This window comes from Canis lupus, chromosome 13 (assembly GCF_003254725.2).
Source record: "Canis lupus dingo isolate Sandy chromosome 13, ASM325472v2, whole genome shotgun sequence".
In the NCBI taxonomy this organism is placed as follows: Eukaryota; Metazoa; Chordata; class Mammalia; order Carnivora; family Canidae; genus Canis; species Canis lupus.
In genome coordinates, this window is record NC_064255.1 from 22,697,726 (window position 1) to 22,716,414 (window position 18,689).

At 40.2% G+C, this 18,689-nt stretch overlaps 2 protein-coding genes across 10 annotated transcripts in view; one reads left to right on the plus strand and one right to left on the minus strand.

Annotated features, from left to right (window-relative positions):
• Positions 1 to 16,667, minus strand: part of TMEM65 (transmembrane protein 65) — an 80,905-nt gene extending 64,238 nt beyond the window's left edge. For all 6 annotated transcript variants that reach the window (XM_035697567.2, XM_049092715.1, XM_035697628.2 and 3 more), the window contains exon 1: positions 16,226 to 16,667. In XM_035697567.2, coding sequence (XP_035553460.1) covers positions 16,226 to 16,532 — 307 coding nt within the window. In that variant the 5' untranslated portion in view covers positions 16,533 to 16,667. The remainder of the gene's footprint in view (positions 1 to 16,225) is intronic.
• Positions 16,668 to 17,179: 512 nt separating this feature from the next.
• The window catches only part of TRMT12 (tRNA methyltransferase 12 homolog), a 75,605-nt gene continuing 74,095 nt past the window's right edge, over positions 17,180 to 18,689 (plus strand). For 2 of the 4 annotated variants that reach the window (XM_049092709.1, XM_025450508.3), the window contains exon 1: positions 17,185 to 17,620. The gene's annotated coding sequence lies outside the window, so the exon portion shown is untranslated. Of the gene's footprint in view, positions 17,621 to 18,689 lie in introns of all 4 variants that reach the window. The other 2 variants (XM_025450511.3, XR_003138219.3) reach the window with 2 other exon arrangements.

The following is an 18,689-nucleotide window of genomic DNA, read 5'->3' on the forward strand; positions in this document are numbered from 1 at the left end:
GGTAGAGGCCCAGACCTCTTGCCCAACTCAGAACAAAACTGAAAGGTCATCCCATATGTAGAACTCTCCACAAGATAAACTGAGGCTTCCAATGAGGCTACATCACTTTACTTGTACCTCTGTCCAAACCTACTTCCTCCTGTTCCCCAAAGGGGAGGATTTCAACAGCATTCCCCAATAAACTTTCTGCATGCTAATCTTTGTCTCAGAGACTGCTTCCCACAGAACTCAACCTATGACAGGGATAAAAGGGCATCACGTCTACAACTTACTCTCAAATGGCTCAGGGGAAAGGAAAAACTATACTATACTTGAAACTGAGATTTGTTATATAAATATATGGAGAGTTATAAATTTGAGATTGTTCCAAAATCTTTTTTTTTAAAGATTTATTTATTTGAGAGAGAGAGAGTGTGTATGAGCAGGGGTAGGGACAGAGAGAGAGGGAGAGCAGTAGACTCCTGCTGAGTGCGGAGCCCAATGTGGGGATCTATCTCATGACCCTGAGATCATGACCTGAATGGAAATCAAGAATCACTCAACTGAGCCGACCAGGGCTCCACATTTCAAAATTTTAAAAGCAATACAAAATTAAGTAGGAAAAACACAGGAGGAAGAACAGAATGAAAAGCAAAAGAAAAAAATTACACTGGGGGCATGGTTCACTGAAGAAATAAGACTAATCAATGGACAGTATATTCAAGGTATTAATGGAAAATGAAATAGATAAAAAAGAACACATCTATCACATAGCACTTATAACACAAAAGTGATCATTGTGGAACTGTAAAATCAGTGCTAATTATTTACATCTTTGCTAATGTCTTTAAGAAGACCCTTTAAGCAGGAAAATAAGCTAGGATAATGTTTTTTAAACCGTAAGATCTTAGTCACAAACAAATACAAAATTCTACCAATTCACAAAATGTGTCACATCTTACATTATCACTCTCACATCTGTTTGCCTCTTTTCTTTCATCATTCAAACATGCCTGAGTTTAGCTACACTGACCTCAACTCTTTCTAACCTTAAGAACAAAAACACCTTCTATAACCTTGCTATTCAATGGACCTGTAGCATTGAAATCACTGCAAATTTGTTAGAAATGCAGAAATTTAGGTCCCACTTCAAACCTACTAAAACAGAATCTGCATTTCAATAAGATTTCCAGATAATTTTATATATACATTAAGCTTTGTGAAGCAGGGCTCTAGTTTCCACTGTGGGATGTAGAAAGTTACAAAGAGCTTTACTGTGACCGTTAGGGTGAAACAAAGTCACACTAAATTCACATGCATGACTTATTTTGAACCTGTAAGAGAACTCAAGTCACAGAGCAAACAGGCAGGCACCTGCAAGGACAGAGGGGACATTAGCACTTGCTTAGTTGTGACAGATGCAACCAGATACCATAAGGAGACTATAGCTAGAACGGGAAGGAAACAGGTGATGGCAGAGTAAGGGCTGGAGGGTCAATGTGAAGGTAATAGGGTATGTATAAACTGGAAGAATTTGCACCTTCTTGCAGGTTCTTTGACCAGAAATTCCACCAAGATAAAAAAAAAAAAAAATGATGAGAGAGAGCCCTAATAGAGTGTTCGTTGCGGTATGGACTGGGAGTAGGGGAAAAGCAGTTGTGCAGGAGGAACACAAAACTCTACCTAGATCCTTTTTCAATATGTCCTACGAGTCAAAAAGCCTTAAATTCTAAGAAGGGCAAAGCACTGAAATTCCACTCCCCAGGAAAAAATGTTCCCCCTATCTCTTAGGCATTTTAATTTGAAAAATAGTTCCCAATCATCTTTTTTATTTCTATGAAAATTTTAATGAAACTTCAGAAAAATAAAACAAAAAATTATTGATAACTTGTAAGAATCTGTAACTTGAAAGAATTTCTGAAAAAATGAAATAGCTAAAGCTTTATGTAAATATAATAAAACAGAATTTCAATTAAGATAATATTACAATTGTAATGTGTTATAATTGCAAAGGCTGATACCTTGTAGGTACTTGTTCTAAAAAATACAGATAATATAAAAATTAAACAAATCTGTAAAAAAGTTTCCATTAGTAAAGTTTAAAGGCATAATATACAATACAGTTTTCAAACAACTGCTTATTAATTTAATCTTATCTTGATATATGGGAGTCAATTCTTTTGGTACCATCTGAAATTGGCTTTTGGAAATTTGAATTCATATAGCATGAGAATAAGGTCTTTGATAGACTAGAATCCTACAGGACTGTCTGGAAAAAAAAATGAGTGTACTAGTAACAAATATTTAAAATAAATTCAGATTTCTGACGTATAAGTGATAATCTCTGATAAACTTAAGCTACTACGCAACATGTCCTGCCCTCCATATCCAAGATTCCTTGTAAGAGGTGAATCCTTCCTGGGGCACCTGGGTGACACAGTCAGTTCAAGTGTCAGACTCTTGGTTTCAGCTCAGGTCTGATCTCAGGATCCACCCACCAGGGGCTCTGCATTCAGTGTCAAGTTGGCTTGAGTTTCTCTTGCCCTCTGCTTCCTCCCACATACCCTCCCCGTCCTAAACAAATCAATCAATCAATCTATCTATCTATCTAAAAAAAAAAAAAGAGTTGAATCATTCCTTATTGATATTCCTTCTTCAGCCAACTCAAATTTGGCTTTTCCTCACAGAGTTCTTATAAGACTGCTTCTGACAAAGACCTCAAGCTCTTTTGTGTTTTCCTTTTTTTTTTTAAGATTTTATTTATTTATTCATGAAAGACACAGAGAGAGAGAGGCAGAGACACAGGCAGAGAGAGAAACAGGCTCTGTGTGTGGGGAACCCAATGTGAGACTCAATCCCAGGACCCCAGGATCACGCCCTGAGCCAAAGGCAGACATTTAACCTTTGAGCCACCCAGGCATCTCTCTTTCGTGTTTTTAAATCCAACAGACTTCCTCTTTTTCCCATAGATATCCTCTTACATGACCTAGCTAAAGTATCAAATCATTCCCTCTTTCTTGAAATACTCTCTTCTTCACTTTGCTTCTGAGATACACTATACTTGATACTTTTCCTGTCTTTGTGAACATTTCTTTCTTGGTCTACTCCTAGTTCTGGCTTTTCTTCTTCCCTTCCAATAAACTGGTGGGGTTTTTTCATCTTTCTCTCCTGGATCTTCTTCTCTTTTCACTCTACTTTCTCTCACTGGCCTTAATTGCTAACTATATGGGTAGGATTCCCAAATTTGCATCTTACCCTGAGTTCTAGGGTTCTTACAGCCAGTTAACTATTGGATATCTCTGTATATGGTTATCTCACAAATACCCAATACCAAAGAAGCTAAAAATGAATGTACCTTCTCCATTCCAAAATCTGCTTCTCCCCTGAATGGTCCTTTCCATTGTAAAGAATTTCACTATCTTGTCAATGGCTCAAATCAGAAATCTGAGGATCATCCTTAGTTTATCTTTTTATTTCATATCCCTGTTATCAAAGACATATTCTATTGTTCAGTTAAATGTTTTATTACTTAACTCCTAAATAAACTCTCTTGAATATGTCTACCTCTTTCCCACCTTATTTCCACTAGCCTAGTTCAGGTCTCTATCATCTTTCTTTGATCTCTGCAAAGTCCTGTTAACTAATCTCCTTGTTTCTGCCTTTGGTCTAAACCACCTACTTCCTTTCTTTATGCTATACGCAGTGATCTTTCCAAACTGCAAATATAATGGCATTATTCATGGTAGTTTACCTCCACAACTCTGTGTACACAAACCTGATCTACTACCTCCTACTGAGTTCAGATTTCAAATTGAATGTTACTTTCTGTAAGGTAGCATCATTCCTTCTGCATTTCCCTGCACCCCAGTTACCCATCTGATGCACTTCAATGTATTCTAAACACTATCACAGCACAAAATATACTGCATTATAATTTCAAGCTAAACTGTCTCTAACCTCTCTAAAATATAAACTTCATAATTTTAAGAATCCTATCAAGTGCCTCAATAGTGCCTGGCACCAACAAAAAAAAAAAAAAGTCCCTGGCACATACACATAGGACCTCAAATGGTTAAGTAAAAAAAAAAATTTTTTTAATATCAATCACTAAAATGGTGAAAACTGGCATGAATTTCTCTAAAATGTTACGTGAAGGCTTTGTAACTAGTACTAGTTACTCAATCAAAAATAACTAAATGATTACAAAGGTGTATAACTAGGTTCCACAGGGAGTTACAAAGCAAGGGGGAAGGTATCACTCTAACATTTAAGGTAGTTATACTGATTTCATAGGATTTTTTAAAAGAGGAGACTTAGTATATATTTTAAAATGCACTACAAAGCTGGTAAAGATCTTAGAGATCATATAATTAAACCCATGTTACAGTTATGAGAGAACAAGCCTAAAGAAAAGTGACTTATAAGCCCAAGGTTTTCTTTTCATTATGTATAACAGACTGGTAGAACTGAGGTATATATAAAATATAGTGTAGTGGGCAGCCCGGTTGGCTTAGCAATTTAGCGCCTGCCTTCAGCCCAGGGAGTGATCCTGGGGTCCCAGGATTGAGTCCTGCATCAGGCTCCCTGCATGGAGCTTGCTTCTCCCTCTGCCTGTGTCTCTGCCTCTCTCTCTCTCTCTCTCTCTCTGTGCATCTCTCATGAATGAATTAATTAATTAAAATCTTAAAAAAAAAATACAGCATAGTGAAACAAAATTTCCTGTCCCTTCCTGGGTCCTTTTAGCTGGACTAAGAACCAAATTGACATGAGATTAACAGAAGAAAATAAAATTTAATTTCATTATGTTTGGGAAATCCACACAGATATGGAAATTCCAAAGACAGGCAAAATTTTGTATACATGTCATTCTAAACTAAGAAAAAATAAGGGAAGGGATCTGGGACTTCAAAGGGAAGGAATGTAATTTACAGAAAGATAAAAAAGAGTAAATGTTTGGTAAACAAATGTTTGCTGGGCCACTCAGAAACAATGGGACACAAGACTAATTGCTAACAAGCCTTACCAGATTCCTCCCTCTCTCCCATACTAGCTTATATCATAATATAGTTCTCTTTTTTCAGTGATAGCTCTTTCCCTGGAGCAGGTCCTCTATCTAAATTTTTTTAGGGAGTTGTGGGGGAGATAAAGAGCCTTCCCTGAATCTGCTGGGTTTTAATTGCTTTTAACTCAGTAATAATCTTCATGCCAAAGTGGCCCATCATGGGGCAGCCTGCCCTTGACCCCTATAATACACATACACTCTCTCAATGTTTTAAAAACAATTCCTTTCCTTTATACACATATTATAATTAATATCCAAAGTTTTCAATAAATAAGTTACAAATAAGTATAGGGGTCAACAAACTATGGCCCACAAGTCAAATCCAGTTTTTTTTACAGCCAGTGAGCGAAAAATTATCTTACATTTTTAAATTATTGGAAGAACAGCCCTCAACTACTATTATCAAACATTGAATGGCCATGGAAATTAGCTGTTGCCATGATAGTATTTCTTAATGAATTCAACTCAAAACCGTATTTAAATGTGAAATATTAAACAGTAGTCACTGGAAGACAACTAATGTTGTTTGAATCACAAGTAATGGTAAACTGCTTTATATACTTCCCTTAGTGTTAAAAGTTAAAACAAGAGGCAAGATCTTCATTTCCATGAAAATATGTAACAGCTTCATTTTCCTAGTTCAAACGACAATTTTAACAGCATTCCTCAAACCTCAAGGCAAGATCTGTATTTCAAAATCCACTTAACTGTGCACTTGAGGAGATTCTACCTACCACAAATTGGAAGGGATTAATCTACAATGTAATACACAAAAAGACAAATATCGGGAGAAGAATCTAATAGAATTCCATAAATGTCTTCTAAGCAATAAATATGTTTATTTAAAATCACAGGCTTACAGACTGATGCCAGTGTTTGGAGGTACCTATCCATATGAAAAAGACATTTTCAAAGATGAAATATATAAAATCTCATTATACGCTGGCATTAACACATAATATGTATAATCAATTTTGATAATAAGAAACATTAAGCCCCAATTAAGCTAAATGTTATCCCCCCAAAAGAATTCCATCTTCCTCATTAGAAGACCGGTATTAAAAAAAAAAAAAAAAAAGTACTCAAATACTTTATAATTTTGCCAATTAAAAAAGTCTGTGGAAATTTGTTTTCTCTCTTATATAAATACTATATAACATCCTCAATTTTGCGTTTTGGTCTACAATGCCTAAAATATTTATGATCTGACCCTTAAAAAAAGTTTGCCTATAAAGAAGTTGAATATTTTAATTTCTAAAAGACTAACACTGAAATTAAGACTAAGTAGTGTTTTTACTAATTCTCCATTCAACCTATTCAAATATGTCCCCTGACCAAAGAGATGTTTCCCAGGTCACCAGTAACTTCCTTGTAAACAAATTGCATCTTACTTGCCCTCTTAGCAACATACATCATCGCAGGTCATTTCCTCATTCTTGAAACAGTTTCTCTCTTGGCTTCAAAACTCTGCTTTTCCTATTTTATGGATGCCCCTCCTCACAGTCTTCTTTGCTGGCTCCTACTCTTCTGACTTTGAAACTCTGTGGCTTCACAGTCTCAATCATGGGCTTTTTCCTCCTCTCCAAAGGTCAACAGTTTCTATAAAGGGACAGATTCTAAATATTTTAGGCTTTAGGGGCCATTATGGTCTCTGTCACAACTACTCAACTCTGGCATTCTATCACAAAAGCAGCTATAGATAATACATAAATGAATGAGTGTGGCTCTACTGTAATAAACTTTATTTACAAGCAGAAGTGGCAAGCTAGATTTGCCTGTGGCCCATAGTTTTCCCACCCATGTTCTAGACTCTCACCTTTCCCCCATGACTAAGTAGCATCTACATACAACTGTTGACATCCATACTGCAGCCTCAACCTCCCCTGTGAGTACCAGATTTATATGAACACACCACACACACAAACACACACATAGTCCTATCTTCTCCCGGGCAGTTAATAGTACCACTTTTTACTCTATTACTATAGTCAAAAACCTAAGAGTCATCACTTACTATTTCCTTTCCCTTAATTACCTGTCCTTTTCTAACTCACCAGCAGTCTTATCAGTTCACTCTCAAATACCCATCTTGAATCTATCTACTTCTCTTCATCTCCATGGCTACCTAGTCTAAGCCTCCAACATCTCTAACCTAACCTACTCTAACAGTTTCCTAAGTGGCCTCCCAGTTTATGCATTTGCACCCACCAGTTTGTTCTCTAAAAGCAGCCAAGTGCTCTTTAAATTCCATTACTTCAATCTCATGTTTAAACTCAGGAATGGCCTTCATACAGTTTACCTGGAAAGACCCTAACTAATCTTGCTTTCTGCCTACCTGCCTATCTCATCTCATTCCATGCTGTCCTTCGTTCTTGAAGTAGCACTAATGTTTGCCTTCTGTCAATTCCTACACTGTGCTAAGTCTCTTCCTATCTCAGGGTCTTGATATATGCTTTTCCTTCTTCTCAGAATGCTCTTCCTCCAGCATATATTCAGCTTAAATATCATCTACCAAAAGGCCTTCCCAGACTACCTCATCTAAAGCAAGTGTCATTCTGTTTATTCGTCTAATAGCACACATTATCAACAATTATCAACAATTATTTACTTTATCTTTCCTTTCTTAAAATTGCAAACTTTATGAGAGTATTTTGCCAAATTAATTCTCTGATGTACCCACAACACCTGGCACAATGTCTATTATATGGCAGGGAGAGTAACAAATATTTGCTAAATAAATTGTCAAAGTTGGAAAGCTTTCCTATGAATAGTATGTTACATATTTTAAAGTAAAAATCCAATAACTCACTCAAAAAAATTTTTTAAATCTAAAATTAAAATTAGAAATTTGTGTCAGAAGTCCCAAATACTAGCTTTCTGACTCTTCCAAAATGCTCACATATAAACTTTTTATAGAAAGGTTTATAAACTTTTTTGCATATTGATTTTACTTTGACTTCCCTTATTTTCAAAGTAACTATGCCATATTTGCTTTTGTGCTGAATGTTGTATATTGTGCATATATGCAAAAGATAGACTAAGGTATGTTGCCAGCACATGAGACTTCTATTGAGAATTTGAGGTGCTACTTTTTTTTCCCAATGTGTGTGTGCTGAAAATCTCAAGTATGAGTACCCACAAAGGTGCAATAAAAAACTAAGTTAAAAACTACTCTGCCATACAGGTTGCAGGATCTTGGGAAAGCTACTCTTAGCCTCAGTTTCTTAGTCACTAGGAAAAAAATAATTCCTTCTCTCTCTGAGAGAAATAAACAAAATAATTACATGAAAATTTACTTAGCTCAGTTCATCTGGCACATAGCAAACACTCCATAATTGCTAACTAATGGTAGTAAAGATGACCTTAGCAACAGCTATAATGGTAGTAATAGGATATCTTCTATAAAATATAAGAACCATTATACAATAGAAATTCTGAAATTGTGTTACAAAATACTAGACTGTTTTTAAAATTATAAATGTTTCTAATAACACAGCATAATAAATAACCTACCCTAAAACTCAGAAAGAAGACAGAAAATGTAAACCAATAAGGGCACATTCTCATTTAAATTTCCCTGAAACTTTAAAAATAGTTAATGTCTCAGTTAACTACCTTTAAATGCTTAAAACAACAACCCTTTGAGCAGTCATATCCAGATATTAGCAAAAATACAAGATCTTCAGTGCAAAAACTGAGGAGTCAAAAGATCAGTAACAACATGATAGATACAACTGGTTAGCAAGAGAGCAGTGGTCTGATGACCTTCAAGTGTTTATCAGGAGTAAACCCTTGGGAAACATAGGGGGATCAAAAGAGAGAGAGAGTGAAAGAGAACGAAAAAAAATTAAAAAACACTACGGAAGAGTGACAAAAAGTAGACATTAGGAACAGTAATAGAGATGTCAAAACACAGACCTCCTTTACATAGTAGAAAAGAGTTTAACACAACCACAAGGGATGAATGAGAACAGAATTGTCTGAGGGCACCAGGGAGTGGGAGGAGGGGCAAAATAAGCCCCACACATTTCACTACCACTATGACAGAGTCTAAAAAACATGCCAACTGAAATGGCACAGTGTTCTGGAGGCATTTGGTGTGATGACGAGTATGTCTACAAATAGAAGTAGCCCCAAAGAAAAGTATTAAAATATAGTATATAAAGACACTGGCATCTGGTAGAAGCTAAATTGTGCTCATTATACTAAGGTAGAGAAAAATGCAATACATTCAAATATGCCACTACCAAAAGCCATCAAAGTAGAACTTAAGGGGAATGACGTTTTCTTACCTGCAATGTCCTTTACCTAAAGAATCTCTCATTTACCAGATGATTTGGGATAACTAAGTTGTTATATTTTAACATGTAACTACTTGTCCTTCTGTGGTTGTTTTCATTAACTTAAAACAGACATAAACCTATGAGTCAAAAACAAGGCTAGAGTGCTATAAATCTACATACTAATTAATTCAGCTGAATTGAGCAAGATGCTAATAAAATCTGCACTCAGGGGTTTAGTCCCTATTTCTTCCAGTTAGCTTTATACTATGACATGCCAAAGAAAACCAGACAAGAATGTGGTTATGCAAAATCATCACTATTTTTAGGAAAACTGAAACAATCCTCACTAATAATGGTTCAATATTGGGTCACTCCAACACACAAGATCATCAATTATTTTTAGTTCTACCTAAATTTCTGGATGACTCTATGAATTGCAGACCTATGAATTCAATTTTTCTATACATATATTTGTTTCTAAAAATTTGCTTGTCATAACTGCTATAAAAAGTAAGCAATAAATGACTAATAAGATGGACAATACCAAATTAATTACTGATGAATTAAACTGAAGCAGTGCTGAACTTTTCTGAAGCCATATTAGGTGTCCAATATTTAGAATTTCATCAAAAATTTAGAAATGAAGAAGCTTCACAACCAAGGAAAACAGTTACCATAACACTCATGTATTTGATAGAGAGGTGAGAAGCCTGATGGGGAGGTAAGGAGTTACTTCTCAGTCTTTATTCAGAGATAAATAAAAGTAAAATAAAGCAGTAAGCTTGAAGCGAAGAAAATATACTGATAATAGCAAATATCAGTGGATGAGAGAAGAGAAGGAAAGAGAAGGCAGAGAACTAAAAAAGAGATAGATAGCCTTACAGCCTTTCATATAAGCAATGGTACTCAACCAGGCCAATTTTGCTATACTCCTCCCTTTCTTCCTGCCCAGAATCTCCTCCAGGGAACATGTGGCAATGTCTGGAGATATGACTGGGGATGAGGAAGGTGGAAGGGCACTATTGGCATCTAGTGGAGAGAGGACAGGGATGTTGCTAAATATCCTCTGTGGAGGACTAACCCTGCAACAAAGAATTATCCAGCCCGAAATGTCAATACTGCCAAGGTTGAGAAACTTTGATACAGAAAAAGGAGCCCTATACGTCTCAAATATAAAAAGGAATCACTGTATTAGTACTCCGTACAAGAATGAGTGTTCAAAAGTCTTGAACACCTAGTATGTTAATGGTATGCATTAATAAAGATAAAAGATTCTAAGAGAAATGATTAATTTTTTAACATACTGATATAAAGGAACAAACTACAATTATTAGGCATGGTTACCTACAGGGAATACTTCTACTAATTTCCCTTCCCTGAATTTACACTGGTCTTAGTTTGCTTAACCAACAGCATGCAGCAGAAATGACATTCTGGGACTTACAAGGCTAAGCAAAAACAAGTCTGTAGCAGGCTGAAGAATGGCCCCCAAATATGTCCACATCCTAATCTTCTAACCCGTGAAAACCTTAAATTATACAGAAGAAATTTTGCAGGTGTCACTAAATTAAGGATTTTGAAAGAGATTATGCTGGATTATTCAGGTGGACCCTAAATGTAATCATATGGTTCTTATAAGGTGGAAGCAAAAAGGTCAATGAAGGAGAATATGATGTGACAACCAAGGCAGAAATCAGAATGATGTGGCTAGAAACCAAGGACTGCTGCAAGCTGGAAGAAACAAGGGACAGATTCTCCCCTGGAGCCTCCAGAAAGATTGAGCCCTCCTGACACTTTTATTTTGGCCCTTAAGTCTCATTTTGGACTCCAGACCTCTAGAATAGTAAGAGAATAAATCTATGTTGTTTTAAGCCACCAAATTTGTGGTAACTTGTTACAGCAGCAATAGAAAACTAATACAAAATCTTATAGCTTCTATATAGCCCTCTTGGAACATTTTCTCTGTGGGTCCTGACCAATCATCTAAGTATTATAGTCATCTCAAGAATGTTGTGCTAGTGAGATCATCTGCATTTACTCTGGTTAACCATTCCAGATGAGCCACCTCCACCAAAGTACCAGACATGTAAGTAAAACCATCTTGGATCCTGTGATCAGCACATCTGCCACCTAAAATTTATGAAGTGACCTCCACAGATATCACATCAAACAAATCTAGCCAAGCCCTGCCTATACTCCTGATCCAAAAATCATGAAATGTAATAGAACAGTTGCTGTTTTAAGTCACACAGACTCTGAACATCAAGCTATATGTGAGTGATGATTAGAGATTATCAAAAAGCACATAACCATTTTATAATAGGGAAAAAATCCTATTTGTGTTAGCTCTTTTCTGCTGGCAAAAATCCATAGTAATAAGACTACTCTACTATGCCTGTAACTCTGAAGTATTCTGAATTAAGTTTGTTGGAAACTACTGCTATAATTAGGTTCTTTCCATATTGGTAAAATAACTGATTGTAGCAAAGCGTCATTTAACTTATCTGGGCCCATGATACAGAAGCTCTCAGCTTAAGGAAGGGGAAAAAAAAAAAGAAAAAGGATTCAGCTTATTAGAGATCTTCCATTCTTCCTGACTCAATTCATACTGCATATCCTCATTCCGGTTCTTTCTCTCTTACTCGGTTTAGTGTGAGCTACACCTCCATTATTCCTCTTTTACTATTTCAACCAAGGCCCTAAATAAATATCTTTATTCACATATCTTAATCTGGAATATGAAATGTTTTTCTTGCTCTCTTTGTATTCTCCTTGAGCAAAAGCCACGATTATCCCCAATTATCCCAGAAACCAATAGCTTAACTGAGTTGCTACCTTCTCACATAACCATGGGCTGAGAAAGATGAGAATACTCTTGTTAAAGAGTCCAAGATCCCCATGACTCAGAGATCTATAAAAAATCTTTTTTTTAAGTATTCTAAGTATCCACTTTAATATCAAATTTTAATCTTCCAGCCTTTCATTTTGCCAAAGGCCTTTTGTACTATGGCCTCTTGTTGCACTAAGTTCTCAAAATGAAACATCCTACCTTAAAAAAATCACAAAAGGTGAGAACTACAAGATTAAAGTTTAGAATTGTATGATGTATCTATAGAAGTGTAGATAAATGGCAAAAAAAAGAAAAAAAGAAAACCTAATTGAAAATGTCACAATTACCACTTATACAAAGAAACGGAAAAAAATGCAAGCTGATTAAGATCTAACATTAATAGAAAAACTGGTCTGTTCACCTCCATACATTTTTTTATCTACTGTGTGTAAAAGAAATCCCATTTTAAAAATACCTAGAGCACACATTTAACAAAAATACTCCCTAAGAAGCTCCTTTTTTCCAATCATATCTTTCACTGTGCCTCCCTCAAAGCCAGCTATTATCTCTCTGTATGATTCTCCAATAAACATTAATTTTAACACTTTTAAGTAAGTGTAGAAGGCAGCCACCAAGATAGCCCCCAATGATTTCTACCTCCTGGTATTTGCACCTTGTATGGTACCCTCCAGCCATGTACCAGGAAAAAAGAAATGAAGTATCTCTTCTAAGACTGGGTTATAAAAGATTGTGGCATCCAGCTTAGGCTCTTGCTCTCTCCTATCACTCATTCTGGGGGAGGCCAGTTGCCATGTTATGAAAACACTTAGGAAGCCACGTAGAGAGGCCAGCATGGCAAGAAATGAGATGTCCCGCCAACGGACATGTGAGCGAGCCTTCTTGAAAATGGATCCTCCAGCTCCAGGCAAGACCTCAGCCAATGCAGCTCCAGCTAAAAGCTTGATTCAAACAACATTTTGAGATACCCTGAGTCAGAAACATCCTACTCAGCTGATTCAAGATTCCTGATCTCCAGAAACTGAGATAAAACATGTTTTAAACCACTATGTTTCAGTGTAATTCGTTATACAGCAATGTATAATTAATACAATGAGCACTGCCTAATCTCAAAAACCAAATTCATGTTTTAATAGTTAAAATATATATATAAGTAGAAATAGTAATTGCAAAAATTGGGAGACTAATTCATTTTTAAAATCTTAGCTAAAATTGAAAGGCAACTGCAATGTCAGTTTGCCAGTCCTGCTTATAAAAACAATGAACCAACAAAGTACTATCAGGAAAATATGGACTGCTTCTGGAAGAACAGAGATCAGGATGACCAGGTACACTGGGTACACAACATCAACTTTTTTAAAATTGGGAAGGAAATCATTTTGTAATTTAAAAATCATAATATCCTATTTAACTACGATAAGACATCCCACAAAGCTTGCCTTATCATGTAAAGCTTTATCTTGTCACAGACCATATCATATGCCTACTGATAAACACATATGAAAAATAAGGGCAAATGTACCAAATTTCAATGATAGATTTCACAGCCATATCAAAGCATAGATGATTTTTTTCCTGTAATGTATCCACACCAAATTCAAAAATGCTTTTCAATCATACAAGCACACATATTCTTTCCAAGAACACATAAGATTTCCTATAAGAAACTCCTTTTATCATAATTTATTTAACTAGAAAATGCATTTAATACCCACACACTTAGTTGGGTATTTAAAAACATTCAAAAAGCAACAATAAAAGAAAAAAATGGGAGTTTTTCATTTGTCTGATTGGGGAAAAAATGATTTCAGTGATCTCCATAGGAACTGTATGTACTGATACTGAACACAATAAGGAACACGAAGACTACTAAAAATTAAAGTAGCATCATCAATAAGTGTCATTTGAGTCAATGGGCAGTAATTTAGTCATCAATACTGGCATAAATAGTTGATAGAACTTTGAAAAATCTTTAACTTATGAACAGGAAATAAGCATTTGATTGCCACATTGTTTCCTGTAATTTTGCCAGTTTATTTTGAACAAAGACAAATTACTAACTTCTCTCTCATATAACTTATATACTTATTAAGTTTAATTGATGCTAACTGATCTCCACTTACTGGTATTTATAGGTCCTTTACAAAATATTTAAAACCATGTCAAATTTAAAATTATCTTCATTGGAAAATGCAGCATCTCTATTGCAATACTACTGCCATGTGCTAAAACAATAAGGTACAAGGTAAAATTTATCCAGTTGTATCACAGGACTTGCTTTTCAAGAATTGTCATAAAATTATATTAATAGGGCCCTGCAAACTTGTCACAATGTTAACGCAGAAGAATTTCCAAGAAATTACTTAGACAAGGCCAAATGTATGTTCAAATAGTGTTGCCCATGGAGAAAACATTTCTAAAATTAACGTTACAGCATGTTTGATGGCCTGTATTGTTTTCTCAGGAGCACCATTTCAGAATTGAATATTTTAAAACCACACAATGAGTACAAACATACTCTACACATATGCTAGTATTCGATTATTGCTTCATATCCTGGCACGATTACACACTTAATAACTGAACTGATTACGGTGTTACATATTTTCCCTAAAAGCACTGTGCACAGACCGTATCTGGAATACCCAGTACTGTAAATTGATCCACAATTCCTGAACGTAGGGGGAAAAAAAAAAAAAAGGCAGTTCAAAGGCACAACTAAGAAAAAAGTTTCCAAAGAAGCAGTATAGGTAAGTCAGGCTTATATGACCTTCCTTCATTACTGTGCAGAGGCCAAAGAAACATTTTCAAGTGCCTCTGGCAAATCAAATGCCATGTTCCAATCAACATACTCTAAACCTAGGACTCTATGGGATGTTTATGTATCTATCAACTTTGGGGAGGGAGGTAAACTTTTTTAAAAATGTCAAACACATCAGAATGTAATATAAAATAATGCATTTTGTCTGTCTTATGGTTTTCATCTGTACTACCGTATTTAAATTGCAAAAATATCTTAAGATGGAATTAATCACTTACTCCTTTCATCCTTTTGATTTTCTATATTCTTAGCTTTTTCACCTGCAGTCAAGTTCAGACCTACAGCATTCCGCACCGGTTTTAAAAATATCCTATTTTAACATGTCAACTTAAAAATAGCCTTGCTTTCACCGTTCCACATTACTTTAAAGCCGAAGTCTGCTTTTTGTTGTAGAGCCACAGATTCCCAGAAAAATACCTTCTTATTTATACTTCATTCTTTCAACCTCTGGGGAAACAACAAAAACTGTAGTTTAACTTGTGCAGGGCCGAACTTTATCGACAGGAGCTTGCAAGTTAGGTACCGGCAGTTGTTGGTTTGATCCATCCTTGCCATTTCCCAGGACAATGTGCTGCTTAGTTTGGCTGCTTAGTTTCATACAACTAGATGGGTGTGCAGACACACAGCGGAGAGCGTCTCTGCCTTAGGAAGCCATGCCCCCCCTTCTTTTGGACACCCATACATCGTGGTCTGATGACCTTTCAAGAAAGTTTCTTCCTGCCTCTGGGGGTTTGCAGGACTTTTCCATCAGGCAGGCACCGCATGCCACCTGCGTAGCTGCACGTTCACAAGAAAGCAGCAAGGGCTTGGGGGGTGGGGGGTGGGGACAGGAGGGCACACAACAAATCAAAGCGCCTTCAAACAGTATCGGTTGACAATCTGGGCGGAAGCTCGGCTCCTGAGGCTGAGGAGGAACCAGCCGAGCGTCGGGGCTGGCTGCGGGGCACGACCTGCGCCTGTCCTACCTGCGCCGGGGACGCTCAGGAGGCGGAAAGCCGCCCCCTCCCACGCCCCGCACGACCCCGCCCCCTCACGCCCCGCACGCCCCCGCCCCCTCATGCCCCGCACGACCCCGCCCCCTCATGCCCCGCACGACCCCGCCCCCCTCACGCCCCCCCCGCCCCCCCCCCCGCCCCGGACGTCCCGGGCTCGAGGCCAGGAGCGCTCCCCCCGCGCGGGCTGCGGCTGGGGACGCCGGGCCCCCGGGCTCGCCCCTCGGCTCGCGCCCTTACCTTGGGCGATGGCAATGGACTCGAAGCGGTGCAGCTCCTTGAGCAGGCAGCTCCTCTCGGTGGAGTGCAGGCTGTAGATGAAGTCGCGCGCGCCCTGCGCCGTGTTCAGCGCCTCCATGGGCTCCTTCTTGGGGTGGGTGCCCAGCGCCCGGGAGCCGCCGGGGGCCGCGAGCGCCAGCAGCCCCCGCCCGCAGCAGCACCAGGAGGGCGGGCGGGGCGCGGCGGCGGCGGCGGCGGCGGCGGCGGCCGGGCCCGGCCTCAGGCTGCGCGCGGTCCGGCTCCTCAGCAGCGGCAGCAGCCGGGACATGGCGGGCTGAGGAGCGGGGACCCCCGCGGCAGTCCGGGACGGCGATTTCTGGCCGGGCAGCGGAAGCAGCAGCGAGGCTCAGCCCGACCCCGCCCCGATGTCCTCCTGGCTGGCGGCAGGGGCGCCGGGCACCATGCGCTCCCCGGGCCGGCGCGGCGCTTCCCTTCCGAAAGGCTCCCGGCGGCTCGGCCCCTCCGACGAGAAAAACTTTCTGTGAGGCGGCCGGGCCCGGAGAGGGCGGGTGGGCGGTGCGGGCGGGCGCCTCCCGGCTGCGGAGGGGCGGCGCGGGCGGGCGGGCGGGCTTGGCGAGGGTTTGTCTCCGTCAGTTTGAGCTTCCAGAGGATGAGTCAGCCTCGCGCCGCCCTCCCTCGGCGCCGCCCTCCGCTCCCGCCGGCTTTCCCACCCTCTCGCCCGCCTGCCCTCGGCGGCGCTCCGTCGGGCTCCCGCGCCCTCAAAGCCGCCGCGCGCTCAGGCCGCAGCCTCCGCCGCTACCCCTAGCGGCCGTGCGGGGCTTAGCGGGGCGGGGCGGGGCGGGGCGACGGGGCGGGGCGGGGCCGCGCAGGCGCAGTGCCGAGCTCGGGTGGGAGCGTGCACGGGAGTCCCCGCCCCCCCGCCCGTGCGTGACGGTGGAGGAGCCGAGGCCGCGCAGCCCCCTGCGCCGGCGCCACCTTTAGGTCCAAGGCTGGGAGCAGGGAGGAACGGCTCCGGGCTTCTAGCTCGGCGGTGGTGCCGCTGCCGCCGCTCCGTCCCTAGCACCAGGCCTAAACGTGGGGCTTGTTCTGAACAGTGCCCCAGCCTGCAGCGCTCCCCCCCACCCCACCCCCGCCCGGCCCGGGCCTCGCCCCCCGGGGGGCAGCGTCCTGCTCAGGCTTTGGGGGATTGAAGCGCCCGCCGTGGCCTCGGCCAGGCACTCTGGGCTTTGAGGCACCTGCACTGAGAGCTCCAAAGGGAAGGCAAGGACAGGGATTTGAGACTGAGGCCTTCACACCGAAAATACGCTTCCTCGTCCTGATGCCAGCCGCTTGCAGATTGTTAATGCTGGAGCGAGAGGCAAGGATGTCACGGATCTTTTCCGGGTGCTTGCCAAGGTTTGTTTTTGTTTTTCTCTTTGCCAAGGCGAAAAGAATTTTTGTGATTCTCCACCGTTTCCAGCGTGTCCAGGTCCTGGACATCTTTTAGGGCCAAGCTCAAAGGGCCTCCTCCTACCCTAGCCTTTCCTTTATCTCCTCCTAAGGAAGGCGATCTCTCCTTTATCTGAACCTAATTACACTTAGGCTTCCTGCCTTAGAGAGTAGATCCACTTAGAGAGTAAATCTGCTCAAGCACAATCAAGATCTAAATCTTACCCTTATCTTATCCGCTGCTGCACCAGCCCAAGACCTTGTATGTAGTAAATGTGTCAGAATCATGTAAGTACAATATATAAAAGTGAGTCAAGGGAGGAATGTTACCACTAAGTCATCCTACTGCTCTAACCCAGAGGTTCTCAAAGTGTGGTTCCCAGACAGCAGAACTTGTGAAGCGTGCAGATTGAGGTAGTCTCCTGTAGACTCCCTGAATCAGAAACTAGGGGTTGGGCCCAGTCATCTCTGTTTTAAGCAGCCCTCCAGTTAATAGTGACGCACATAGAAGTTTGAGAAGCACTGCTCTAACTTAAACATGAAAAGCGTTTAAAAAAAAAATTCAGAGCAGCTTCTCTAGTGTCATAATGACAGTTAAGAATGCTTTGTGAGGGGTGCCTGGCTGGCTCAGTTGGAAATGCATGTGACTCCTGATCTTGGGATAGTGAGTTCAAGCCCCACCTTGGATGTAGAGATTACTTAAAAAGGGGGGGGGGGGGACTCTGTGGAAAATGAAGTTGGGGATAGAGACTTGTGTCTTTCTTGTTTTTGAAACCCTCTACATCCCCATTGTGTGTTGGAATCCTCTGCAGTTACTTCAGTCTCAAATTCTTGGGATTGCCACCACCTTCTCTTCTCTATCTTTTACCCCCAAGGGATTCTGACTCATTGGACTTGGAGTGGGGCCTGGGAAGTGAGGTTTGGAAAAGCTACACATTAAGAACCCATTCCTAACAGTCTTTAGGACACCAGTTTTGTGGGTGGGTTTCAGAAATAGATTGCTGAAAGTTTGACAACTGGCTCAACCGTTTTCTAG